Here is a 27,971-nt window from a genome sequence, read left to right as displayed (position 1 = left end):
CAGTTTTGCCTCAATGACCGTTACCTATTCTCCTATGTGATAATAAATTATTAATCAAATGTATGAATGAGTGGCTTAAATCACTTATCGTAAAACAACATGTGAGCGTATCACTGAAAACACTCCACGATAACATGAGCGTTAAATCATTTTAATGACTTAAATTTGAGTGATACTTATGGATTAAAATGCTTTGGTCTATTCCTGTGATTTATCTGAGAATTTCCGTCATCTCGTGAGTATCATTGTCTTCATTTTGCCGATCACTGATGAGACACAGTAATGGAAAATAATCGATTCATAAGTTTCGATTGGTTGAGGACGGAAAGAATTCAAATAACAAAATTACTTCCACAATTTTAATTTTTATTATTTTTTTTTCTGGTTCGGGAATGGAAATGTCTGCGATCTATAAAATTTTTGTTTATTGTTTCGTGATTTTTGTGGCGTTTTGGGACCACAAAACTGCGTTATCTGTAAATCATAATGGTTTTGCTGCAAATATTCTTGACAATAGATGAAATCATAAATAAATGCGATTGAATTCTGAATATTTGGAATTTTAAGTGCAATTGAGTTTGATAATTTCGAAATTATTCAATTAAATTTCCGAAATTGCTTGGACTTGATGGTTGACATTTCATTGAATTCGCATAAATTCAACAGATTTTTCACTGGAACAATAAATAAAAAATTTAGAAGAATGAATAATTAAAAGAAAATAGAAATTTTTTTGGTGTAAATTTGAGTCACGTCGGATGGTTTGACTGGGAAGTGGAAAAAAAAGTTTTTAAAAATTCAATTAAAACTTCTTTCAAGTTCAATTGTGAATATTTATTCAAAATCCCCACAAAAGTTTTTAAAATTTAACATTGACAAATTGATTAATGTCCTGTTTAGCATTTCGTGGATAATGAATCCTATTTATTTACCTATTTCCGCGTTTTATATTTATACATATTTGAATAATAGGTTTGTGATTTATAAACGATTTCCTCCATAAATGAATTGTACTTCTACTAATTATGGCACAATTAATTATGCGAATTTCATCACAATACAATTCATTGCAGGCAGAATTTGTCTCAAAACAATTGTATTACAAGTACATTTCATCACAAGTACAATTAATTATGATCTGAATATACGGTGGTCACAATAAGAACAATCAGAACTTTGTTTAACAAATATTCTTTATGAAAGAGTATTTCTTTACTCTCATTTAACACAAAATGTAGAGGCACATTGACAACTGCATAACATCAATTCAACTACCGACCCAGGTAGGAAAAAACGAATGGGCCAACCTTGGTACAAGCACGGCCGCCGAGCTGCCGTAGCTCGGCACCCGGGCTCCAGCCAAACTCGCGCCGAACTTGGCTAGACCCTGGGATGATAACACGGGGCCAGGCCTGGGACCGAACTTTGGCCAGACTTCGGTCGCCGTACTTTGGCCGCACTCTGGGCTTACCATTCGGCCCGAAATTGGCCCAGGCCTGTTGCCGAACTTTGGCCGCACTCTGGGCTTACCATTCGGCCCGAAATTGGCCCAGACCTATTGCCGAACTTTGGCCGCATTCTGGGCTGACCATTCGGCCCGAAATTGGCCCAGATTTACGACCAGAGCTGTGGCCAGGCTCCAACCGTTGCCTGTATTGGGTTCAGAATCACCAATAAATATATGAACGGTATATCTGATAAGCAGACATGTATTTATTACCTTCAACATTATACAGAAAACAGTTTTATTATGTGACAAAACTTATATTTAAATTTATTAAATCTATTGACAAAAAAACTCAGCCAATCAAAAACTTTTTTCCTCCTATCGACATAGTACATGTTTTCATCCGATTTTGGTTGAACAGTTAAAGATATGCAGTGTTTGTATCTCCAATTTTCATGAAAGATAATCACAACTATGAGATTTTTCCGCGAACAGAATATGAAAACTCAAAAAAATGATTGCAGGTATAAATTGTAGAAAAATCTTTTGTGGATTATTTTCATCCGCTTTTAAAATAAATAATCTACGTAGATCATTTGAATCCGAAATTTAATACGACATACCATATTAAGTCTTAATAAACTCTCTCTTACAATCTAATAATATTAGCAGTCAGTCTTCAGAATTCGAAGATTGTATTAACAAAATATCCAACAAAATAACGCACCAATGTTATTTTTTAAATTAGTAGTTTAGAATTGATAAATTATCGTGCTTCAATTCAAGCATGAAAACAGTCATTATAATAGCAATATTATGGATAATTTATTCCGCTATGGATGATAAGAATTAATTCTTATATCCATAGACAATTGCTGATACGAATTATCCTGATAAGAATTATTTTTTCATCTCGGAAAGACGTCCTTTTTTTACAATAATGTCTTCTCCATCTGCAACTCCGGAACACAGAATGATATTTAGTTGCATTGATTGTGTGCTAGTTCTATATAATATTGCTTATTATATTCACTCTTTCAAACAAACTTAGAAATATAAAAAAGTCTTGGATAGGATTACATATAACTAATTAATTTCAACCCTTAAATTTGAAATCTTTGGGGAATATGGACGCAGTCCGATTGTGAAACTTCAACCTTATAAATATTATTTGACTTGAATCACCAAATACTGAAAACAGCTCTCAATGGCTGAAATTACTTTCATTAGAATTTTTCTTAAAAATTAAAAATCCACTTATTATTTTTCCCTTTAAACTTTTGGACATAATATTTAATCCCTGAACCAACAACGGATATTTATTCCCGTGATCTAACTTATGAGGAAATGACATAGAAAATACTTTATTATGCTAAGATACATCACATTTTCCAATTGTTATTTCCATCTTCTGGATTTCCGACCTCGCCAGGAGAAATATAATAAATATAATTAATACTTCAATGACAGCCGAATACTAAACAATATTCATATATTAATATATATTCTGCCCAATGAAACGCGTTGATGTGTAACCTTCACTTCTTAAAATGGCTAACAATTCATCGATTGCTTCTGCTGTTGTAGCTCTTCTGAATTTCACTGCCCATTGATTAATTTTTTGCTCCATTCCCCGCGGTTCCAATTTGTCCAGAGTTTGTGTATTCTTGTCTCCAATGCTGTCAGTGAATACTTTGTTGAAATCATTGTCAATGTCATCTGAATCACCATCACAACCTGAGCCCCCAAGAATTGGTTCATCCCTGTCTCCAACGCTGCTATTGGATTCACTGATGCAATCATTAAGATGCTTATACGAGCCACAATCACCATCACCACCCGACCAACTATCACCACAAGCACTAGCATTATCATCGAGATGTCGAACATCGACATCTCCACTAATTTGATCCACAATAGATCCACTACGGATAGTTATTTCATTGGCTGTTGGCAAACTAACCTCTTCCTCATCGGCATTATTGCGTTCACTGTAATCCGGAGTTTTTTCTTTAGCGCCTTCTACGTTTACAGATTCTTTTTTCTTCAGTTGATGAAAATGTCTGTATTTTTTAACCCGTGAATATGAACTCTGAGACATATTACAATAGTAAAAGAGTAATATTAAAATAATAAATTGCCGCACACGACACTCATGTCTACTGCCACAATCAGACTACTCAACACGCCATCTTACGGGCTGTTGTCATAGAATGTGTGGTATACGGTGATATCCACGCATATTTTCCCCTGAAATAGTATGTTCAGAAGAAATAATGGTACCTTCGGAAGAAGGAGAATCAAAGGACGAAAAATTTAGTGAAGGAACATTCCCCATGAGAATTCAATTTTTGGAATGCTGTTCCATATGGGACCCAAGCCTGGCAAACCATGCCCCTTGTCTGCCTGGCCATGTCTCGGGGCAAGCTTGGTGACCCAAGCCTGGCAAGCCATGCTCTTTACCAGTCTGGCCATACCTCGGGTCAAGCGTGGTTGCCCAAGCCCGGCAAACCGTGCTCTTTGCCAGTCTGGCCATACCACGGGCCAAGCTTAGTGACCCAAGCCTGGCAAGCCATGCTCTTTGCCGGTCTGGCCATGCCTCGGGCCAAGCTTGGTGGCCCAGATCTGGCAAGCCAGTCTCGTGCCAGACCTGGCCCGTTTCGTGGACATTGGCATTTCCTACCTGGGGAATGACCTGTATAGTAGCGTATGAAACTCAGGAGGATTAATAATAAGAAAATCAATATTATATTAATATAATCAATATATTAATATTTTAAACAAACGCCAATCAAATGAATATATTAAAATCAAAACTGAAGGAGAATAAGAGTTCCGATAAAATTGATATAATAAATCATACGATGGTGAATTATTCCTGAAATAAATAAAAATTTAATGAATTACACTCATTACATAATAAAAAAAGCCATAATAAGTGATTCTCATGATGAAATGTACTGTAATATTACAACACCATAATAAGTAGAGGCAATTAAAAACATTAATGATCTAAATTATAGTAATGCCGATTCATCGCCATAGAGCCGTCGTCCTGTTCCTAGGCTTAATCTTCATTTTTAGGACATTTTTTTCTAGCGTAAAATAGTCTATGATTTTTTAGTTCAGGATCTATTACTCCTCAGGATTAAATGACACGTGATGAAACCCTCAAAAAATCAAAAATCAACGACAAAATCATCAGAAACTCTCCAATTAACGTTATTTTCTAACAACAATTTCTACGGTTTTTAATGCAAGACACCAGTGAAATTATCAATCACTCGATGTGTTAGTAATGGTATTCAGCGCGTGTTAACACGTATAAAACAATTAGTCCCTAATTTACGACAACTTGTGAAGGAAATTGGATACCCTCTCAAGTTACATCTCACCGACACACCCGATGCATTATCTTTCATTCCCATCGGTGTCACAGCCGCAAAGGGGCGTGTCATTTCCTAAACTCATTTGTAGAAAAAGCCACACGAGCGATCACCCAAGTAAACGTGATCCTTCCTTCCGCAACATTTTCCATAGAGTCTTCGAGCCAGAAAAGACCTTTTTCCAATGTAATATTAAACTCAAACTCCTTGTTTTTAGTTTATTCAGTACTCAAAAACGATTTTGGACTCCGCTCAGCTGTCGATGTCCATCAAACATCACCCGGTGAACTATTTTTTCAACTGTATCGTCATCCATATTCTCTACAACTCTTCCAAACTCAACTCCTTTATTTTATTTATTTTTTTTATATTTATTACGTCGCATTGACGACCAACTGCTCCTTACGACATTATTATTTGTACCTATTTTAAATTCTCTAAATAACATGACGTAAATTCTATTTAATAATTTCATTCGTACAATTCACAATAATGTTCATTTGAACAATTTTATAATTTTAGTTATATTTTTCTAGTTGTTTAATATTTCTGTCAAGTTATTTGGCAATTTAAGGGCTATTCTATTGCTCTAGTAGTTCCTACATTTTAGAAATATGTGATCTACCAATATATTTTATTACCCTGGCATGAGATAAGGAATGGCCGACAGTCGGCCGACTATCGGCCAGCATTGGCCAAATGTCGGCCCACTGTCGGCCATTCCTCATCTCCTGCCAGGGTAGTAACAACTATTTTATTGCTTCACAATAATTTTCCTTACTTTCTTCGTTCTCATTTTGCGGCAATAAAACCGCTTGTTTAGGGAAATGGAAAAAAAAACATCCTGTCACGTGTGGCAAATATATGTTTAAACGCGGTTGGTTAATTCCGTATTTTGCAACAATTTCAAAAATATCCATCTCATTGTTAGCCCGGGAATATGATTATTGTTTATAGTTGTGGGTTGATTTTTTAAAAACGCCCGAGCGACTTCCCGTTGTGACCGGGCTGCGAAATATGATTGTGGATGGCGAGAGAGCTCGAGAAAAAAAAAATAAAGTTGAGAATAAAGAAACGGCAGTGCGAGAGTACCACACGTAGTCTAAACATTGAAACATTTAGTCGAGACTGACCCGCTTGCTACTGCTCTTCATGAGGTTTCTTCATTTCTTTAAAGCCCATATAATGGGTTATGTACACTGTCATCAATATTACACTAGGTAATTTACATCTTTTTTTATATTCTAATGCGATTTAGATTTGTAAATAGCACATGAAGAGAAGTTAATTGTAGAGATGATTCTACATTGACAAAGGAATTTTTTTTTGCCCAATATAATTAGTTGCTATGAATAAATCTAAATAAATGCTTCCATAAGACAGGTCAAGTAAAGGTTAAATAATGTCAAGTAAATTTTGTTGTAATTAATGAATATTTGTTTTTTTTTGTCAGTATATAATATAGATATGACCATAAGAATGTGGCAAAGGATTTTTTCATGTGATTGTTATAGTAATTTGGATCATGTAAAATAGTAGAAATACATTGCTCTCTAGTAAATAATACTATGTGATTATAGTAAAGATTATTATTTGCTATAGTAAGCGTGGTAAATTATTATGGGCTGATTTACCATAGTGAATATCGCAAATGAAACTATTGGCACATCCGGCCATATCTCAAAGTATTTATTATTGTTAACAACATTATATAAGCTTTATTACTGTGTTGTATAGTAATTTTCCCGTGCACCTGTGGTAAGTTTTACATGCTATAACTATGGAGTTCTTCGCTATATACCATAGTACACGTTATCATGCGAAATTGTATGTTATACCATATATCCAGTCCATTACTATTACGAGTCTTATTATTCCCTATGGTAACCGCCACAACAGCATATAGTAATCATTACTATAACATAGTAATGGTTATTTGAAATATTTACAAATAAATTTTGTTACATATAATTTGCGTATAATTTATTATTAAATATATATATATATATTTGTTATAGTTTTTATCAGTTGCATATGCAAACTTTTTAATCGTAAAAAAATCGTCTACAGTTTTATTTATTTAAATAAAATTGTCAAGCAATTCGTGTCGTGAGTCCACATATTTTAGAACTTCGTCGTTTTTTTTTCTCTAATTGTTTCCTGAGTTAGTGATCCAGATGCTTTTAATTTTAAATTGACAGTCCAACAAAATGTTCAGTGATGTGAATGATTTATTGAACGTGATTCAAGTTCTCGGGACATGTGATTGGAGATCTAGGAAGGAAAATATCCGACTGGTGGGGGTAACAGCGTGGTGCGAATGTGTCAAAGTGTTAAAACCGTGTGATTCGTTTCGTGTCTCTTATATCGTGAAGTCACATTACGCTTCAGTGATTATTACTCGTGATTTATTGGTCTACTTTGTTTTTAGAGTTAGCTCAGTCTATTTGGCTTTGAGGGAGGAGGGAAATGTGATTACAAATGTGAGTATTCATAGTTAACTTTAAAATGTGGAAATTAGTCCAATATACAAAGAAACGATCCATAATAAAGGAAACTATGTGAATATTTATGGCTAGTAAGAGTAACTATAAATTAACAAGCACTACTATGCTATAGTAATACCTACTATATGCGGTAGAAACGGTTGTCATAGGCATAGTTAGACTGTCGATGGCAATGGAATCGATAGATGTAGTAAAAAAAAATTTCACATGGTTACGATTACTATGGTATATAGTAAGGGATCCCATAGTTGGCTGGTACAATTTACCACGCAAGATAGTAATACCGCCTGTATTATATAGTAAACGATAAACAATACGTGAACAAATGAGAAAAATAGTAGAACGACTATAGCTCTCATAACTATGGTAACTATTATTATGTTTGATAGTTGCCACTACATTGAGTGTGGTCAAGAGCTCGATGTGCGCATAGTAGTATTTGCGATAGGGATAATGGTATACGGAAAGGAATTTTATGTAAAAATTATACATTTAGGGGATGAAATGGGGGACAATATTAGTTTTATCACAAAAATTACCCTCCCAAGTCCAATTTTTCCAACAAAATTTGACCAAAATAGTGGTTAACTGTCATTTCCTCCCACTTTTCAACCCCTAGAGGTCTAATTTTTATCCAAAATTTCTTTCCGTGTAAAATGTTCCATAATAATTTTCCATGATTACTATAGCGAATAGTAATCTTTATGGTAGTCGCGTGGTATTGGGTACTATGCAGCAATGTAATTTCTACTATTATTCACAATATTATGGTGGTAAAATCAGCGCTATTATAGTAATCTCTGCCATTCACTTTCCTCTTTGTGGAATCGAGGGACGAGGGTTTAATCTGGACTGGCGCTTTCCCCAGACATCAGGGAATGTGTGATCGCAAATGGTGAATCATTTGTAGATCATAAGTTATCAGAATTTTTGTAGCGTGACTTCAGTGAGGAAAACCCACTGGAAAAATAATAACTTTGATGAGGGATGTTATTGGAAATGGGTTATTTCAAATAATAATTCTGGAAATAATTGAAACTATTTCTCTAGTTTATAACGTAACTCACATAATTGTACTTGGAAGACACATCCGCTCTGTACCGACTCCTTAGAGGAACTAACTAGATTTACAAAGGGAAACAACACCCTAGACCTTTTAGTCACATGCTCTCAAAGAGTCCTATTCATTCCACTTTGTCTCCATACTTAAACGTAAACATCATACCTCACACTTCTAAAAATTCCAGTCCATAAAAATGTTTTTTTCAATTTAAAGTATAAACACTCAGAAGAGAATGAAACTAATTTTTGTTTTCTATTTATTTATTTCATGAAAAATCCAACAAACGTCTTCGTCGATTTACGCAATTTATTATCGGGCTGTTCAATATTTTAGTTCACGATAATATATTTTCATCCCTTGCGGACGGCGGCCCTTTTGATTCCAAGTGTGATGCATCTGCTCAATCAGACTCTGGAGTTGTATGAAAAAAATATTATAATGAATCCACAAAAATTCATAACTATGAGACACAAGATCGGCGTTAGGGGGAGCCTTTGCCCCCTCGCTCGCTCCACCCCCTTGGCACAGCCGTCGGGCGGGTGACGTTGGGCCGTCAGGCGGCCGACATTGAGCCGGCCGCCTTCCCGTCGTCTGAATTTTTCCCCTTATTTTTTGTTCGTTATATAGAGGAGGAGAGACAAGCAATCATTGAACAAGGGTCGATTATCACCGCCTTTGTAAATGAGCTAGCTCGCTCGCTACAAAAACTCAAGTCTTTGCCACTCGTCGGAGGTAGCAGTGTCAGCAGAATATGTTCTTGCTTGTTATGTTATCGTGTGGCTGGCTACCTCGAAGCATATGTATCTCAGTTGTTACATACCCCTGTCTCAGTTTCTTTCCAACGGCTGCACTCCTCGCTGAATAGAACTTTTGCTGTAAAAGTGCAGGAAACCATTCAGATAACTTTGTCTACCAATTTTTCTTTCCAATTTGCAATTCTTCTCCCTGAATGGAACATTGTTGGACATATTTTAAAAGAAACTCAGTGTGACATCATATCAAAAAATTTTTCATTTCGAGACGTGACAGTCTTGAAAACACTGTTGAAGATTTTTTTAAAAATTATCAACATTGTTTTTGTTCTTTCGCTTCTTTAGGAAAAATAATCGCATTTCTAAAGGCGATCAGCTGCTGACAAGAACATTTGGTTATCGTCACGTAGCTGAGTACAAAATTTTCTGTGATAATTTATTGAAAGCGATTAGATGAAGGACAATACGACTTTGATGACATGGATTTGCATTTGTATACTGAGGAAAAAATATCGCAGATTCTATAGAATGTTTTTTTCGATGCAGGTTCTTTCATGTGAAAATAGAACTCCATTGTTTCAACATTTTAAATCTTAATTTCACCAGTGGGTTCATTACAGATCGTAGATAATGACATATTCGGTTGAAAACGAGTTATTATTCAATTGAAAATTTTTTATTGCATGCGATTCCGTTGAGGTCACTTACAATAAACTTTCAGATCGACGGAATGCGATACATTCAAATAACTATATTAAGGGAATCGAAAGGAATATACGATAGATTTGAACCCCCATGTGATCGAATCATCAGGTTTGAATTATACTATTTATTCCCACAATTAATTAAAAGTGACTAGATATTTCGGTTTATTCAGTTGTTATTAATGAAAAATATTGAATATCCAAACAAATAATCCAGCCGCTTTACTATATTTTCCTCTGTTTCTTATTCCGCTATGGAAAAATAACTCTTGAAATTTCCAGCAGAAAACCGTTTCCTGTTTGACAATGATTTCATCGACTCATTTATTCAAATAATTTTAGACAATTTTTATATATGTTGCTTCGAAAAGATGAGTTTAATTCTGATGTATTCAATGGAATTGCATTTCCCAAGGTCATGGAATAATAACAATGAATGAACATTTTGAAAATTCAAGAAACAATTCCAAAAAAGTCAGGTTCGACTATTAGCATAATAAACCCTCCGGTTTCAAAATGCTTAAATAAAAAAAAAAAAGGTTCGACTATTGACCAGTTTTTAATGAATATCTCGGAATCTAGGAAAGACAGTATTGAAAATTATTAAGTGTACAGAGTCAGTAGAACTAATTAGGTTGAGGAATTAATAATATGATTGGACGACATCAAATGATAGGACATAATAAGACTGCTAAAAGAATGTAAACACCACGTCAACTCCACTTGGCTTTATCAATTCGACTAACTGTATTTAACCCTAGAACGTTGCACTTACTTTTCTTAACCTAGAACGTTGCACTGGGGTACAAACGTACCCCACGCGTTAGCCCGCAATTTTCGCAGATAAAAATTAAAATTGGAAAATGTTGTAACATCATTTTCTTCGTTTTTTAATAACGAATACGGCTGTGTAAGTGGAATTGCGGAATTTATCAAAATCAAATTGAATTATGGTTAGGGTTTCCGGTCGATAAATGCAGGATTCTCGTTTCCACACAGCCCTAAATACGGCGTGGGGTATATTTGTACCCCAGTGCACCGTTTTAGGGTTAAAGATACATTTGGTACCAGTTAGGCGTATCTGTTTGTGTAGGTAACTAATAGAAGACTCATTGTATTCGTCATATGTTCGACACTTCCCCTCAATGATCGTTCTGCTCATTCTGTTGTTTCCAATCCTTCAGTCCTACCATCTCGACAAGTGCTGACAGTTTGGTAGGCCCCAATGGTTTTGTACACATATCTGCTGCGTTTCTTTCTGGTGGACAATATAACACTCGAATTATTTAACGTTCTTCTAATTCTCTGGTGTTGAAGTATTTTGTGTCAATGTGTTTTGAACGGTTGCTAGTGCCTGGTCCCTTCAGACTGTTAATACAACTCTGGTTGACTTCATATATCGTCGCAGGCTCATCTTGTTCTTCATTGAAGAAGATCAGAAGTTTTCTTATCCATTTTGATTCTCTGGACGCTTCTGATAATGCCACTAGCTCTGCTTCTGTCGATGATGATGTGACACATTTTTGTCGTTTTCTGGACCAGCTGATGGTTCCTCCAAAATTTTTGTTGATACCTTTTTTGCAGAGCGAACTGAGTTCTACAATAAACGTCATAACCAAAATTTTGCTATTTCCCTCGAATCCCGAGATTTTGCGGAAAAACTCGACTGACAGCTAAATCAACTTATCTCAATTCCCCACTTCATTACCGAGTTTTCAGTCATTTCTAATCCACTGACATTTAATTGTACCTCCTCAATCTTCACACACTTCAAAGGTTCCATTAATCGCCAAAAAATTTCGTGACAGTTCCCTAAACTCTCCTACACTGCCCTTTCCCTCGAATCACCCCAATTTTCAACGGCGCACTTCCCTCCCCTCCACGCACACCCCTTTACCCATCAAAATATTCTGATAACTCTCCTCCACTCAAGACCCACCATTGCAATCCGAATAAAAATCCTCATTCACCAATACACCCAATTTTTTTTCTCTTCAAACATTGCCAAAGTTTAAGACCCCGAAACGATTCTCGGACACGTTCTGAGCCTAAACTTCCGTCGAAAAAATAGGCGGCATAAAAAACAATAAAATGTATTGCCCTTCATGACTTATGAAATCGGAAGGAATTCCGGGAATGACTGTACACAAGGGTGGTATTCATTCAATAAAGGATGTGGCGGAAAAGAGGAAGCCAGGAAAGGAAAAAAAAATACTTTGCTACAGGCACGAACTGGAAATTGGGATAGTTTAAAGCGCAACTTAAAATGCATGATCACACGCAGAGGTGAAATAAAGTTTGAATGCGTTTTTTTTTCCAGTGGAAGGGATAGAGGGGGGAGGGGGTGCTCTCGGGAGAGTGATGAATCGTCGACGTAAGGCCCTGTGTCTTTGCCGCACCCGGAAAGGGAACGAGAGAGGGGGGGGGGGGTCACGAGGGAAAAAATGTCGAAACGTTGACGCTTTAACTTGGACCACACAGGGACGGAAGCAAGGGCTAGAAGGGGATGGACATTGCGGATGGAGTTCTCGGGGTGTATTTGGGGCGTATAACCAAAAACGCTGTCTTGTTATACGTGTCGAGAGTTGAAATAGTCAGGGAGGAGAACCTAAACTGCCGAGTGGGTAAAAGTAGGTGGGAGAGACCGGGGGAAGAGACAAAAAGAGAAAAAAAAATAACACCAAGTTTTACGAATGTAGGTGAGCGCGAGGAGTGGAACAAGAGTTAAGCCGTGGTACGATTGCGAGGTCGTGTACACCCCATGTCCTGGACCAGGAATGCCAAGCTATTCAACGTGTCACGAACTGGGGAACAGTTGGACAATATATCGAGACTGGTATATGTGGGATATTTGTTTTTGTTGTTGGGATATTTTTTTTTTAAGATTTTAATTTATGGATTGAGGAGGGTGAGGAGTTGAGGATTATTTATTGTGTTATGTGGAAAATGAAAATACAATCAAAATTTAATGGGGAGGGGGAGAGGGGATTAGTGGGGGTTTTCGAGATTTTTTTTATCAAAATTTAGGTTGAAGGGGTCGGGAATTGAAGGTGGTAGGGCACCACCAGTTTTTGCAAAAGTTTGTAAACTGTAGAATGGCGTAGATTAAAGCATTTTTTGACAATATGGGCAGATAAACTATAATTATAGATTTTCCATTGCAACTGGTTTTAATTAGGTAAATTTGTGAACTTTCTGTAATTATTCCTCGAGAAGAAGACGGTCATTTTATTGGATTCTTTTTGGCTGTATTCAGAGATGCGGTTTCTATTATAGATAATTTTTATTTGAAAACCTACAGAGCCCTTGATTTTTCCAAAATTGTAATCTGTGACCCACCATTTAAACACATGAAAAGTCACTCAAATTTAAAAAATTTCTGTCTGAAGTTTAAAACGGAAAATTTCAAACAGAAAATGATCATTTTCCAGCTATTTTTTTCAACTATTCATTATGAAAATTTAAGAAAAAAATGTGGATAAATATTTTATACGACTACAGCTTTAATGATTTTTATTATCTTTTGAGAGTACGAAACTCCTAATAGCGGACCCTTCCCAAATATTGTAATATACAGTGCAGTAAAAACAACAAAATCTACGGTTTATAAAAATCCAAATAATAATTATATCTCCCTATTAATGCGTCAAAAAAAGTAAAAAAAAATAGCAATATGCATGTGATACTATCGGGAATGAGCTAATTAAATCTCAAGTCCACAAATGAAAATACAAAATATTCTTCGATAAAATATTGGTAGATAACTTTCATTATTTTTTTTATTGAATTCCATTAAATTATCATTACATCATAAAAATCAAAACACCCCACATCGCTAGCTCTTTCATCATCGAAAAAAGCATCCAAACAATTTTTCAACTCCTAAGCAGAACTGCCCTAATAATCACAGATCACAGCCCTAATTAACAGTTTAGTGATTCGGATTCTAAATTAGTTCCTCAATTGATCACATTTTCAACCCCATTGACGTTTGGAAAATGATTGAAGAATATTTTTTCGCGATTTCTAGTTGTTGAAGTAATTGAAACATCAGAGAATTCAATCAACGATTAAAGTCAATAGGAAGTTATAGCAAATAGGGAATAGAAATTATAGGAAATATATCAATAGGGAATTAAAATTATAGGAAAAATATCAATTAATATTTATGAAATAGTAATTGACACCGATCTCTCTCTCTCTCTCTCTATGTCTCTTTGGACCTGACCTACTTGTTTGTTTAATTATATACTTATTTATTTAAAATATTGACAAGCTAGGAGTTAATTTCATCCCCAAATAACATTTTTTTTTTAATTTAAGCATTTTGAAACCGGTGGGTTTATTATGCTACAACAAATACACAGATATACACAATATATGAAACTGATGGTATAGTAGGTTGCAATAAATTATTTTATAGTCTATTTTAAATACAGATTTGGCATTTTTGAAAAAAATTTATTAATAATATTCACAAGTAAGAGACCCGTTGAACGTAGGAAATATCTTATATGATATGGTGGAAAGCAATTATAGTTGCGTAGGGAGGAAATCATCGAGTTTCTTTCTCCCCAAATAAAATTTCTACAATTATTTCAGGGCTCTGTACTTGTTCAGAGCTTAACGAAGTTTCTATTTCAAAGTAACTTAAATTTGCAGCTTTATCCATCTGAATAATCCCAGTAAAATCTCTGGGTTGAACTTCTGTGTGGAATTCTCCTGAAAAAAGCCAATCTTTCTCGAGAACTGGGAATTCCCCCAGTTCAATACCCAATCCCTACTGGTCCCCTAAAACAGCATTCACACCCTTTCCGAGACACAATATTCATCTCCGGATAATGATCAGCTCGTTGAAACAAAAATTTAAAAGTGTCAAGGGATTCCATTACCTAAATTTCCCCAAACTACAAAAAAGATGAGTAAATCATGTATTTAAGAAAGATAAGTAAGATATCTCAAACCACATGGTCCTCGCAGGTTAATACCTGTCACTGAAGAACACAGCAGGTTCATCTGGGAAAATTTGAAAATTTAAGGTGCAAAATAAATAACACTAGGTACCTTCGAAGACGAGCCCGGTGTAGTCATTGAACCCAGAACTTTTAAAAGTACCAACACATGTTTCGTATTAAATATCGCCTACCTGTCTCCAGGGGTTTATTTCCCTTCCCATCTGTGCGCACCGACTGTTGAAATACGACACAGCAAAACACATGTTTGCCATAAAAATTGGGATTTTCCCCGAGAAATTATTTACAGACGCTGTTTTCCCTTTAATTTTCGCCTGCATCTTGCAAAAACGATTGAAGGAAAACAAACTATTTCTCTGTTCAATTGTCCTATCATCCAATCACTAAAAGAACAAACATCGAGACGATCGAAATCTACAAAGTCCATTGCTGATTCTTCGTTGGTTCAGAGATATTTAATGGGGCCCACTCGTTTAATTCATTTAATTTTCAAATTCTCCATCAAGATGTTGATCGTTACAGAGCAAACATCGATGATATCGATATCTCGAAAGTTTCTCATGCTTATTTTTCATAGTTCAGTCACCTGAGGCGGCTCATTTGAATCCCGAACTCATGGAATTTTCCAATTTTCACTTTTTTTTTTTTTCTATTATTTTAAAGTGATGAACCCAACCTAGGAGTTATTTACACTTTCAGAAGTGGTACATTTCTCATTTGATACATTGTTGTTTTTTTTTCTTTTTTTATTTTTTTTTCCAATTTTCACTCATGATTTTTATAATTAGTCTAGTTCTACTCTAAAAATAAACCAACATCGATACTATCGATATCTCGAAAATCTGTCGCACTGATTACTCCTCGGATTACTCGGTAGTTCACTCCTCTAAAGCGACTAATTTAAATTCACAATTCATTCAATTTTCAAATTTTCAATCCAAATTTGGATCAAAACAACGCGCGCTTTGTCTCATCTTTAAAATTTCCACATTCCAATTAGTTCATGTTCCATTCAGCCCTCGCCCCTCCACTCAAAAATTTCCACATATACCACCCCAATTTTACATAGCATTCCACATCCCGTGACGTCACAGATTCCCAAAATAATTTTACAAGAACCTTTTACTGAAAAAAATGAATACTCCAGACCAATTAGTTGATGTTCCATTGAGCCCTCTCACACCTTTCTTCCCTTGACAATGTTCTAAAAATTCTCCCCCCCCCCTCCCCTCGCCCCTCCGCCACCTCACACCCTCCGAAAACCTCCTTACTTCTCGTTTTCTCACTCTCCCTCCCTCACCCCGTAGCCCGTCATCCAACAAAAAAGGTAAATGCGCTATGCCAGCCTCCCCAGATTTACCCACTCTCTCCCACACTTTCTCCCTCTCTCTGATCCCCCTCTCTCCCTTTTATCTCACTTCCGCAGACCCATAACTATACACCAGACTGCCGTCAGTGTTCGTTCATACACCAGCGTTTGCTCCGCACAAGGGTGGAGCCTATTTCACACCGAGGGTGCTGTGTACAACCCCCTTTTGGGTCCATCAAACATCTCGAAAATCCACAGCTAAAACGTGTTCCCCCCTCCCGATGCTGGTACCAGTCGAGAAACTCAAGTGCCAGTGGTCGAATCGTGAGGCTCCCTTCCAGCCTTGACATTCAATTTTTTAACAATTTTTTACAACATTTAATCGTTAACAATTTCATAAAAACGTGACGTGCCGTGAAATTAAAAAAAAAACAATATCGGTTCATCAATTATTTGAATTTTGACGGATCAGTCAGTGACAATAAACGCAATCGATGATATTGTGATTTAGATATTTTTAAAAAATTGAGAAACGTTTGTTATTTACTAATACATTATAATGGCACCAATGATTGAACGCCACGGACGTATTGGTTCGAATATTGTTCTCGGGAGTGATCCATACGTTGCGAGCTGGCGACAGAAACAGGCACTCCAGAAAAAAACAGTTCGTCTAGTCGAAGGTATACACAGCGAATGCAATCCGTGGATAATTTTCAGCGCAGCTAAATTAGGTAGTAAATATACAAATACATAGGCACATACATATGCCATCGTGCTTGGCAGCCAATGGGTGTTCCGCGAATTCAGTGTGAGAAATTGTGGGTAACTGAGAGACCGTAGTCGAGGTGAATTGGCAAGACGAAGAGAAAGAGAGAAAAAAATTGTTTTTTTTAGTAAAAAAAAAAATAAAAACGGGATACGACGTTACGGTTTATCAGTGAGAGAAACTCTCATGTCTTGGTGTGACGGTGCATTCGAGACTGGCTGAGAAAACAGCCCCATCGAGACTTGGAGACCTTTTGCGTTTTTGTACCGCTGCCATGTACTTCAATTATACGCAGAGGTTTCAGTTTTTTTTATGAATTATTCACGATTAATTTGCATTGTCAAGATGTTCGTTAGGACATTGGAATTTTTAACGTCAAGGGAGATGCTCTCTTATCCGCCGGCTTGCCTCCCCCGTTTGGGAGTTTTTCATTTTAATGATGTTACGAGGTGGGAAGCAAAAGGTCGTATTTACGGGGAGTTTTTGGGGGTGAGAAGCCTCGAACGGGGTGTGGAAGGTGAATTTATGGAAAGGTAGTGTTCTGGGGAAGGTTCGAGTAAAGTGTGATAGCCGGAAGTGTTAAGGGTGCGGAGTACGGAGAGAAATATTTGATAAAAATTAGGCGAAGGGTTTGTAATAACGAAGGGACATTTGAGAGAGGACAATTTGACGGAACTGTTGCGGAATTTTTTCGAAGCGTTTCGTAATTTTTAGATAAATTTGCGATATTATCATGCAAATTTTGTTATTCACTTTTGTAATCGGTGAGCGAAGTTCCGTAAGTTTTACTGGTTTTTTCTCTCGTGTAACGCAGCGACGTGCGGGTGATGTAATTTTTACGGAACTGTCACTCATGTTCTGCTGAACATTCTGGAATTTTTGTGTGAATTGCTAATGACAAAGTCCGATACTGTCACGTAAAATTTCGCAGGAAATTCAGTTGTGGATGCGCGAACTGCGAATTCCGTGTTTTTTTTTTACTGAATAATTTTCTTCGTGTAACTGCACTGAGCGAAAAATCTAATTTTGCCAATTAAATATTCTCCTGACAAAAATTGAAAGTGGATGTTGGAATGGAAATTTCAGGCATTTGTTTGTTCAAGTGACAATATCGTCATTTTTCTCACAATTCCCACATAAAAATTACGGAAAGCTTCGAAAAAAATTCGTAACAGTTTCATAAACTTTCCGCAATTACGGAAAAATCCGTAATTTTTATTGAATATTCATCTCAATATTATTTTGAAAATGTGTACAATACAATTGCCCTCCCAATTTAATGAGTTCGCCAACTAATTAAATTAATCTCCCTCTGAACACAGGTCACTGTGGTCCATCAGACACCGTGGATCTACACTACCCCCGTCACTTGGATCATCAAAATAATAACAAAAATTATCACCTAAACAACAACAACGAGGATCACTCGCTAAACTCCCACAATTGTCTGGGGACTCAACCACAGGGCGGTGTAATGAAGGAGAAGAGCAAGAACGCAGCGCGTTCGAGGCGCGAAAAAGAAAACACCGAGTTCCAAGAGCTCGCTAAATTATTACCACTGCCAGCAGCAACAACATCACAATTGGACAAAGCAAGTGTCATAAGATTGACAACAAGTTACCTCAAGATGCGAGCGGTATTCCCCAACGGTAAGAAGACCAACCACGATGATACCCTGTTATTCAATTCATCAGGACTCCCCTCATTATCCCAAACGCCTCTTCACTATTCAATGACAATCGATAGGACATACGACACTTTTTTTTAAAGTTTGGTAAAGGGCAAATAGTATCGGATGAGATGGCTGTGATTGCGCACTTGATGCATTGTTGGGGGGTTTTTTTTTTTCCTCTCTTTCCACCCTACCGCCACACATAGTGTGCTTTGTAAGCAAAGCATGGGGGCTGTTGTAAAAGCGGTTACAATAGCACTGTGTCCCATCCTTTTTGTAGCGCCCTCTTATTCCTATACCACTTATTTCAACCTTGTAGGCCGTCGGCCTTACACGTCGTTTCAACTTCAAAACCCCAATTGAATTTCAAGTGGCCGCATCCCTCCGGAATAAACCAACAACCACCAGACACAAATGCGTCCTTATACTTTTACAAGTTCGATTTAATGTACCTTTTTTGGGGAGATTTGGGTGTCTACTTTGAGATGACTATATTAGATAAGCTGTCGGTTGTCATTTGTGTTGTTTACGTTAAGAAAGCATTTGGGAATCAGAGAATTCATCGCTAGTACGAACTGAGGTATCGCCGACAGTCGGCCGAGGATGGGCCAACATTGGCCGAACCTCGGCACACTGTCGGCGGTTCGTTATTTATCAGGGATGAGGGGAGAAGGTTCGATTAAAATTACGGATAATGGGGAAAGAAATATTGAGTAAAAATTACGTAGAAGTTTTGTAATTTGGAAGGGAGAATAAATACCCGAGGAAAATAACGAAAATAAATTTTGGATTACAATTAGAAATGCAGAGGGCGAAACGGGGGACGATGGTTAATTTTATCGCTATAATTCCAACTCCATGTCTATTTTTTCCGACAAACGTTACGGTTCGGTTGAAGAGGGTCACGTGATCACAGGTCACCATCATAAATAAATTGCTGAAAAAATGGTTTCATTAGAATCACATGTAATTACCAGGCTACGGAAATAATAAACAGAGTGCGGTTATTGGATTTGATAACTACAAAGAAAGAAATTGCAGATAAAAATTAGTCCTCCAGAGGGCGAAACGAGGGACGAGGATTAGTTTAATCACAAAAATTAGCCTCTCAAGTCTAATTTTTCCAGCAGAACTTGAGCTAAAAAGTGGTTCACTGTCATTTGCTCCTACGTTACGCCCTCTAGAAGTTTATTTTTTATCCAAAATTTCTGTCTGTGCATTAAATAATTATTTTGGCTGCAATCTGTGACAGTAATTTGAGGTTATGTGTCAATTTTCAAACAATTCCACCCGGGCTTTAATTCAAAAAGTGACGGAATGTAATTTGGTCCCACGCTTCACCCTCTGGAGGGCATTGACCTAAAACATTATGTATAGTTTTCTGTTCGTAACCACACTGACAGTTTGAGGGGTTGATACACAATTTTCTAACGAATTTCGACAGGTTTAGGAACAGAATGGGGAGCTCCAACGCCAACAATCAACGATCCTCGAGACGCTGCCATAAAAGAACTGGGATCTTACCTCCTCCAAGTAGGTGAAACATCAACCTATCAATTATCCCATTAGATACTCCAGGACAAAAAAAAATCATATTCCTCTCCACAATTTTCAGACTCTCGATGGATTTATTTTCGTTGTTGCACCAGACGGCAAAATAATGTACATAAGTGAAACAGCAAGTGTTCACCTGGGTCTTTCACAAGTTGAATTAACTGGAAACAGTATATTCGAGTACATTCACCCGATTGATCACAACGAGATGCTCGATGTATTGAGTTTACCCCTGCCCGGTTCAGGACGTGCCTTTCCCCCGCCAAATGCACGGGGTAACATCGAGCTTGAGCGTGCCTTCTTCCTCAGAATGAAGTGCGTTTTAGCTAAGAGAAATGCTGGATTAGTAACATCAGGATGGAAGGTAAGAAATCACTTTTATCCCCTTTTTGTTCCCCAAAATCTCTCACTCCCTTTCCCTCGTTTCTCGTTACCGATTTCGGGAAAAAATGTAGCAATAAAATTGGGGTGAGCGGTAGGGGGAGGGGGTAAATTACGTGTCATTAAGGATGGGGTGATTGAGGGTGGGGAGAGGGGACAAGTGTTTACTGAGCCAAATTGCAGAACATATGCTCAAGCTTTTTGTATCTGTAGTGATCCAATTCTATGGCCAATTGAATTAAATTCATACGAATGATTTGGAATAGTCAAATGTCTTTGTGGCTCAACGTGCGTCAGATTTAACACTTCACAGATATTGTCGGGGAATAAATCTGCCTAACAAATTAATTCCATATTTGTCGTCATACGAGTGCACCCTGGGAATGGATAATTTTTTTTTTATTGTCAAGTGCCACTTGCTTCAGTTGTTTTTATGATACGGTATGTGCAGAGAGAAATGCATTGGAGGTAATATGAGGCGTACGAGGTTGAAATCTTCACGTATCTGTGATGCAGATGCACATGCAAATTATCGGGTGGTGTTAGTTACTGGCTTTTATCCCCTTCTTCCAATTACGCGTCTTGTTGTTTCCCCTTTGTTCATAGAAATTGCTAATTTTCAAGGACTTTTTCGCAGCCTCGCATTTTCACGGGATCGTAATGAAATTATTAACTCTATGGAACTCGTTAATGAAAAATGCAGAATTTTTTTTTTGCAATTCGCATTCGTCGGAGGGAAGAGAGAACTATATGAATATTCACGCCGAGGAAGAATGATTATACTTTAGTGATTTAGTATCGAGTTCATTCGATTGATCATGACGGCCCAAAATGAATAAAATGTTTTGTAGAAAATCGCCAATTGACGATCCCGTTACTGAGCTCTTTTGAGGAGTTCGAAGTGCGTGGATTTGTCTTAAAGGAATTCCTAGAAAATAATTGTAACTGAAGAAAAGTTCTAACTTGACTGATTTGATTTTTTTTTTATTAAAAATCACCCATTTGTGTGTCCAAAATTAATAAAATCTGTTTTTCTAAATCGTCATTTGACAACTCTGTTGCTGAGCTCTTTTGAGAAGTTCGAAGTGTGCGAATGTATCTTAGAGAAATTTATAGGAATTCCCAGGAAATAATTGCAACTGAACAAAAGTGTCAGCCCAACTGCATTGATTTTTCATTAAAAATCGTCCATTCGTTATAATATGCACTCAGAGAACAATATTATAGATTTTACAGAAAACGTTCTGTTGGATAAATGTTCCGTCGTATAAAAATGGAATCCCATTGTTTCAACATTTGAAATCTTAATTTTACCTGTGGGTTCATTAGAGAGCGAAGATAATGATATATTTGTGTAAAAATGAATTATTATTCAATCGAAAATTTATTATTGCACGCGATTCCGTTGATGTCACCTACAATAAACTTTCAGATCGATGGTATGCGATACATTCAGATAACTATTTCAATGGGATGAAATATTCAGGGAATCCAAAGAAATATACGATAGATTTGAATCCCCACGCGATCGAATCATGAGGTTCCTGTTTGGAGTCCAGTTTAATTACACAATTCATTAAAAGTCACCGGATACACTGAGACAAAAATATAATTTTGCCAATTAAATGTTCTTCTGGCAATAATTTACAGCGGATTTTTCAATCGAAATTTTGGGCATTTGCTTGTTCAAAACAAATATCATTAGCAAAATTATATTTTTCTCTGTGTCTTTCCTATCGTCAACAACTTATTCCGTGGGTATTATTGAAAAATACTATGTATTTAAATCAAAAGTCTCAGTGCAACATGTGAAGAAATGTGTCCATTTGTTAGAAATATCTTTGACATTAACTCCAACAATCGCCCAGTTGTAAACGTGCCAGGGAATAACGGAACCACTCGAGCTGTGTATGACATAAACAGTCAACGTATGGACCAATCCATACGCATTTGCCAATAGGCAAAAGGGCTTTTTCTTTGGGGCAGACCTCTTACCCGGGACGAACCAAGGGCTAGGGACACTCTAGAACGATCTCTCGAGGAAACAACATCGGATTAACAACCTAGCTAGTATTATATCTAGTCCTTGGCTAGAATACGAATTTTAAAAACTGAATCAAAACCGGGACGTAAAATTAAATAGAAACAGATATTTATTTACGATACATTTTACTTCTTCGCCACTAATTTTCTTCTCTTCCTCAGGTGATTCACTGTTCTGGATATTTAAAAGTCATAGCCCGTGGCCCTTCCTACGAGGAGTACCAAACAATCGGTCTGGTTGCCGTAGGTCACTCCCTTCCACCCTCAGCAATAACGGAGATAAAACTTCATCACAATATGTTCATGTTCCGTGCATCGTTGGATCTCAAACTCATATTTCTCGATGTTAGGTGCGTTAAACGAAAATACTAAGCTCGAGCTACTTTAGATTTGTTTTTGTTTAACCACGTTTTATTGTTAGAAAGAAACAATCAATATGTATATTATTCACAAACTTAAAAACTAGTACAAAAAGCTAATATATTTTAATTTAATAATTCTAATATATTTTAATTTCATTTCTCAACTTTGGCCTATGAAGGCTCTCGCGTTTTTAAAATAAATGTAAATAATCATAATGGAATGCAAATATTGTCTTTTTTGAGACTGAGACAAGTTTTCCTTGTTAACAGCATCTCACATCATATTTTTCGTGGTGCTAAAAAGAGTTCATGTTCGCTGCATGTGTAAAAATGGTGCACCCATATTTGCGATAAGCTACTTTAGTCGAGTAAAATAGTCCAACTACTCTAATCACAAGAATAATGTCTCTCGTTGTCCCAATAAATACAACTCTGGCACTTCAATTCTCAGAAAATTCAATTTTTACCCCTCAAATCCACCTCAAAGACGACCAAAGGTGTTTCACCTATTGACAGTTCCTCCAACTGAAATTCTCTTGACAAAATTAATTCTTTACATAACTCCGTGGAATGCCTCATACATAACTGAGGGTGAAATCCACCGCGATAGCTTTTTTTGTTTATTACCGATCTCCAATTACACCACGTAAATTTCAATGGGGAAAATCTTGATGGACAGCCATTAAAATACGTTTCAAGTTACCCACTTCAATATCCACCCACTCCGTATTATTACAATTTTTTTTTCTTTTTTTTTATTTCATCAACACTCAGAGTAAATAAATCGGTCCCGGTGGCGTTGAAATGAAAACGATATTCATTGGGAACTGCGTCATGTGCTTCGTTATATGTATTGCATCGTCAGAAAACAAAAAGGAAAATTGGAATGACAGAAAAAAAATGACTAAATAAAGACCATATCTGATTTCAGTGTGAAAGACCTTACGGGCTATGACCCCCAGGATTTGAGCGAAAAAACACTGTACCATTACGTTCATGGATGCGATGTTTGGCACCTTCGAGAGTCACATCAGATACGTAAGTGAAACGCATTGATTAATTCATTTTTTAAAACAAAATTAATGCAATCACGTCGTTTATACATCTGAATACAGCTCATGTAGTAAAGTTTCATAATTTAATATTCAGTACATAGAGCATAAAAGAGAAAACTGAAATGCGGTTAGCGCTATCGTTGTTTGAACAGACCCGCAGTTTGACGAGCGTTAATCGGTCGAGCTCTCACTTCACCCCCCTCCATCCCTCAACCATTTTCATCCCCTTCCAACCCCTTGGTCCGCTCACTCTCTCTCTCTCGGCCACCCCTGTAGCTCTTCCGTGAACAAATCCGTCGTAATGTCCTGCACGTGCTTTTTCCATATCCGGAATACTATAGATATGTTTTTTTTATTTTTTTCGTATTCAATTTCTGTTTGTTGGTGTCGATCGTTTGATTATGGTGGGGTAAACAATTGAGAATTTTTATCATATCTGTTGTGAGAATAGTTTATTTGTTAATTGGAAAACGCAGGGAATTGAAATGTTTCTGGTTTAAATTCGTTGATTTTTGATGTTAGAGAGGCCATTGGACCGCTCAATTTCCGGGTTTTTTATTTGTAAAAACTTAAAATAGTAACTACATAATTTACAAAATAGAACTTGGGGGTCAAATCTTATGAAATGTTGCAGAGGCTTTGACACAACGTTCATTTACACTGGGAATGAGTTAATTTAATTAATTGATTTATTAATTCAATTTATATTGTCAATTAAAATTGTCTCAAATTGTGTTAATTCAAGCAGAACCGAATGGGTTAGCTGTGGAGTGAATTTGAATGAAATATTGGAGCATGTGTGGGTGACGATTTCTCATTTTTACACAGAAAGAATAATTCATTCATGTCATGAAATATGTCGGCACTTTTAGGGAACTGCGTAATTAAATTGTATGACTCCATCAATGATTCTGAGAGCTTGAATCATGAATCTTATGCTTCGATCAAATGAGAGCTCAAATCTACCGAGGGGACATTCATTTGTTAAATCACTGCGCCCCTTGAGACTGAAATCGCTAGAAATCCAGTGAAATCACGGGATCATTTGCAATTTATCACATCGCACGAAATCGTGTAATTGGAAACTAACGAATCTTATTCGAATATTATACCAAAAAAGACGTCATTTTATTGCCCTGAGCACTGATAAGTTCCATTTAATCGCGCAAAGCAACGTTCAAATCGCACTTTTCAGTCCCTAAAAGACTGAAATATCATCCGCCCCCAAACAGTAAAGTATTTTTTAATTTATGTGATTATCACTTGTAATCAGTCAGAAAATCCTTTATTTTTTCTAGAAGGACAATATACTATTTTCAACTCATTTGTGGCATGTCATGATATAACAATTGCAACAGATGCCTTAAATTAAATAATTCTATTTCTTCTACTTATTAATTAAAGTCCTTCAACAATTCTTCCTTTGACAATCACAAATTTGAAATCAATTCAAATCACGAAATCACTGAAAAACTTCCGTAAAATCGGCAATGGCTGTGTCACAAGATTTTCAAATGAATGGCTCTTCGAAATCTACCGTATATTGATTCGTATTCGCTGCATATTTCAATTGAATATTAATAGTTAGTTGAATATATCTTCTTTTGTTGATCTGAAAATTTATTGTAGGCGATAGCAATGGAATCACATACAATAAGATATGTTAAATGGTATAATGATCCATTTTCAACGAAATATTTCGTTGTATTAAAATGTTGAAACACTAGAATTCTATTTTTATACGAAAGAATACGCATCTAACAATATATGTGCTCCATAAAATGTACGATATTTTTCTCTCAGTGTATTGAAACTGTAAATAGTGCATTAAAATCTGCATTTTAATTGAAATTTAATTTGAGTTAAAAACCTCAAATTCAATTATTTTTCTCTGATTGCAGTATTACTGAAGAGTCAAGTAACAACAAAATACTACAGATTTCTAACGAAATCCGGTGGCTGGGTATGGATGCAATCCTATGTGACAATCGTTAACAACTCCAGGAGTTCAAGACCCCAATGTATAGTATCTGTTAACTACGTACTATCCGATAAGGAAGCAGAACACTTAGTTCTAAACTCAGAACAGAAAGCATCAACAATACCTGGAAATCAACCATCAGCTCCTTTGTCATCAAACTGCGGTATATCTCGTGATATGGCCGTTGAAGAATCACAATGCAGTCCAAGTCCACCGTATCTTCAGCGAACTAGTGAACCTCAGGTAGTTGATTTTGCTGAGACAGCGTATTCCAACTCGGGTGAATATATGTCATCAGGACATATGAATCATTATCAGCCGAGTTATCCGACGGCTCAAAATACTCCACATCAAGGGTCTGGTCCAGGGGGTGGAGGCAGCATTCACGAGGATACCAATAATTATTATCCACTGGAACTTTTTTATCAATATGCTGGTGAGTTTAGAAAAAAAATCAATTCTTTAATAAATCCATTAATTGTGTCATTCACACTGACAATGATACAATGCCCCACTTTCTTCTCATTCAATCACTGATTGAATTTTTATTTTAGTTTTTATCCTTATTTTTTATTCTTGGGATTTTTTTATGTAGAAAAAATGCAGGAAAATTATCGCATTACTTTAGAAGTTTGTAAGCCTTTCAGTTATGAAAAAACGCAAAAACTTTACATTTTTTTACGTCAATTCCCTCGCACATTTGCTGGAAAAAGGAAGAAAAAAACGTGAATTTTGGCCAACAGGAAGTAAAACATCCTTAAAGGCCGTAGTATATTTTTGTTATTTAATTAGTTCTTGGGAGGGATTTTTAGGTTTTCTGACACGTAAAAAAGACATTTTTTGGTGGCATAAATGGCAAAAGAATATAAATATTTGCTCCTCGTACAACCAATGGATTTGGATATGAATAAACAATCAAATTTACCTTTCATTATGTCTACCTACCCATAATTTCAAACTATCTCCCCAATTCCATAATTCTTCACCAATCATCACCCCCCATTCTCGTACCCCAATGATTACGCCAAATTAATTCCACCGTCTGATGATTTTTTCAGCAATGACCCCCGATGGTCACGCAGGACCTCAGCCCCACTTGTTGCATCATAACAATCAGAACATCCAACAACCCCAAGCCCAGCAACACCCAAACAGCCCCCAGCATCATCACCAGCAGAAAAAGCCCCCCTACTCATCCCCCTCGAGTTCCTGCGGTAGCTACGACGTCCCTGAAAACTGTGGACACTTGTCAAGTCCCCTCACCAACAACAGCCCCTACCAACCAAACGTCCCTCACAACAATCATCTTCATCATTGTCATCAAATGCTGGACGATCACTCATCACCTTCAGAAGGCTACGCCGACACAGCCGTTAGCTATGTTCATCCAAGTTGTGCATTCAATGATAACAATAACTCGTGCTTTGTTGGTAACGGTGCTAACTCGACGATGCAAAATCATCACCCTCATCATCCCCATCAGACATACTCACCAACAGCTGGAACGAGTCATCATCATGTTGTGGATTTACGACACGTGGAAAGTCCAATTTACACGAGTGTTATAGTGGAGTCACACCAGTACAACTCAAGTAGTGTACCAAGTATACATCAGAGTGTTCATGGACATCAACAGGGAGGAGTTAAAGGGGATTCACCTGGTGATGCTGGAGCTAATGTTACAACAGCCCCGGGCAATTCTCCAACCCCTAATAATCCAACTTTTACAGCAACACCCCTCACAACGTCGGTAACTACTTCAAAGTCAGAGCCCGTTTCACCAGTGTCAAATGGAAGCAAGTGCGAGGCTATGAATCTCATTGGAAAAACTGGCATTTGTCAGGACAGAAATGAATTTTCTATGTACTCGAAGTGCGATGATAAGAGTGTTCATGATCGTCAGGCTATCACGAAATACTCATTTATCGCGGGATTTTCGGGAACGTAATCCATTGATTCGTTCTATCGTGTTATTTACTAGGTTTTTAATTATTGATTAAAGGGGGAAATTGT

The 27,971-nt window shown here is 36.7% G+C and overlaps 1 protein-coding gene and 1 long non-coding RNA gene across 6 annotated transcripts in view; both read left to right on the top strand.

The window, feature by feature from the left end:
* LOC135164613 (uncharacterized) overlaps nucleotides 1-27,971 on the top strand; it is a 142,659-nt gene that overhangs the window by 2,138 nt on the left and 112,550 nt on the right. The window lies entirely within an intron of this gene.
* Nucleotides 5-27,971, top strand: LOC135164721 (single-minded homolog 2). Of its 5 annotated transcripts, none has more exons than XM_064125352.1 (8): nucleotides 5-235; nucleotides 18,233-18,559; nucleotides 20,027-20,115; nucleotides 20,198-20,500; nucleotides 22,723-22,910; nucleotides 23,854-23,960; nucleotides 25,879-26,394; nucleotides 27,017-27,971. In XM_064125352.1, the coding sequence occupies exons 2-8, from the start codon at nucleotides 18,385-18,387 to the stop codon at nucleotides 27,904-27,906; spliced, it is 2,268 nt and encodes a 755-aa protein (XP_063981422.1). In that variant the 5' UTR covers nucleotides 5-235; nucleotides 18,233-18,384; the 3' UTR covers nucleotides 27,907-27,971. The 5 variants fall into 5 exon arrangements, with proteins under 5 accessions (XP_063981422.1, XP_063981420.1, XP_063981421.1 ...); XM_064125350.1 differs by lacking the exon at nucleotides 5-235 and adding an exon at nucleotides 5,796-6,053; XM_064125351.1 differs by lacking the exon at nucleotides 5-235 and adding an exon at nucleotides 7,026-7,316.

Source organism: Diachasmimorpha longicaudata, chromosome 7 (genome assembly GCF_034640455.1).
Source record: "Diachasmimorpha longicaudata isolate KC_UGA_2023 chromosome 7, iyDiaLong2, whole genome shotgun sequence".
NCBI lineage: Eukaryota > Metazoa > Arthropoda > Insecta > Hymenoptera > Braconidae > Diachasmimorpha > Diachasmimorpha longicaudata.
The sequence above is the reverse complement of the archived record's forward strand: the minus strand, read 5'-3'. Positions and strand labels throughout refer to the sequence as shown.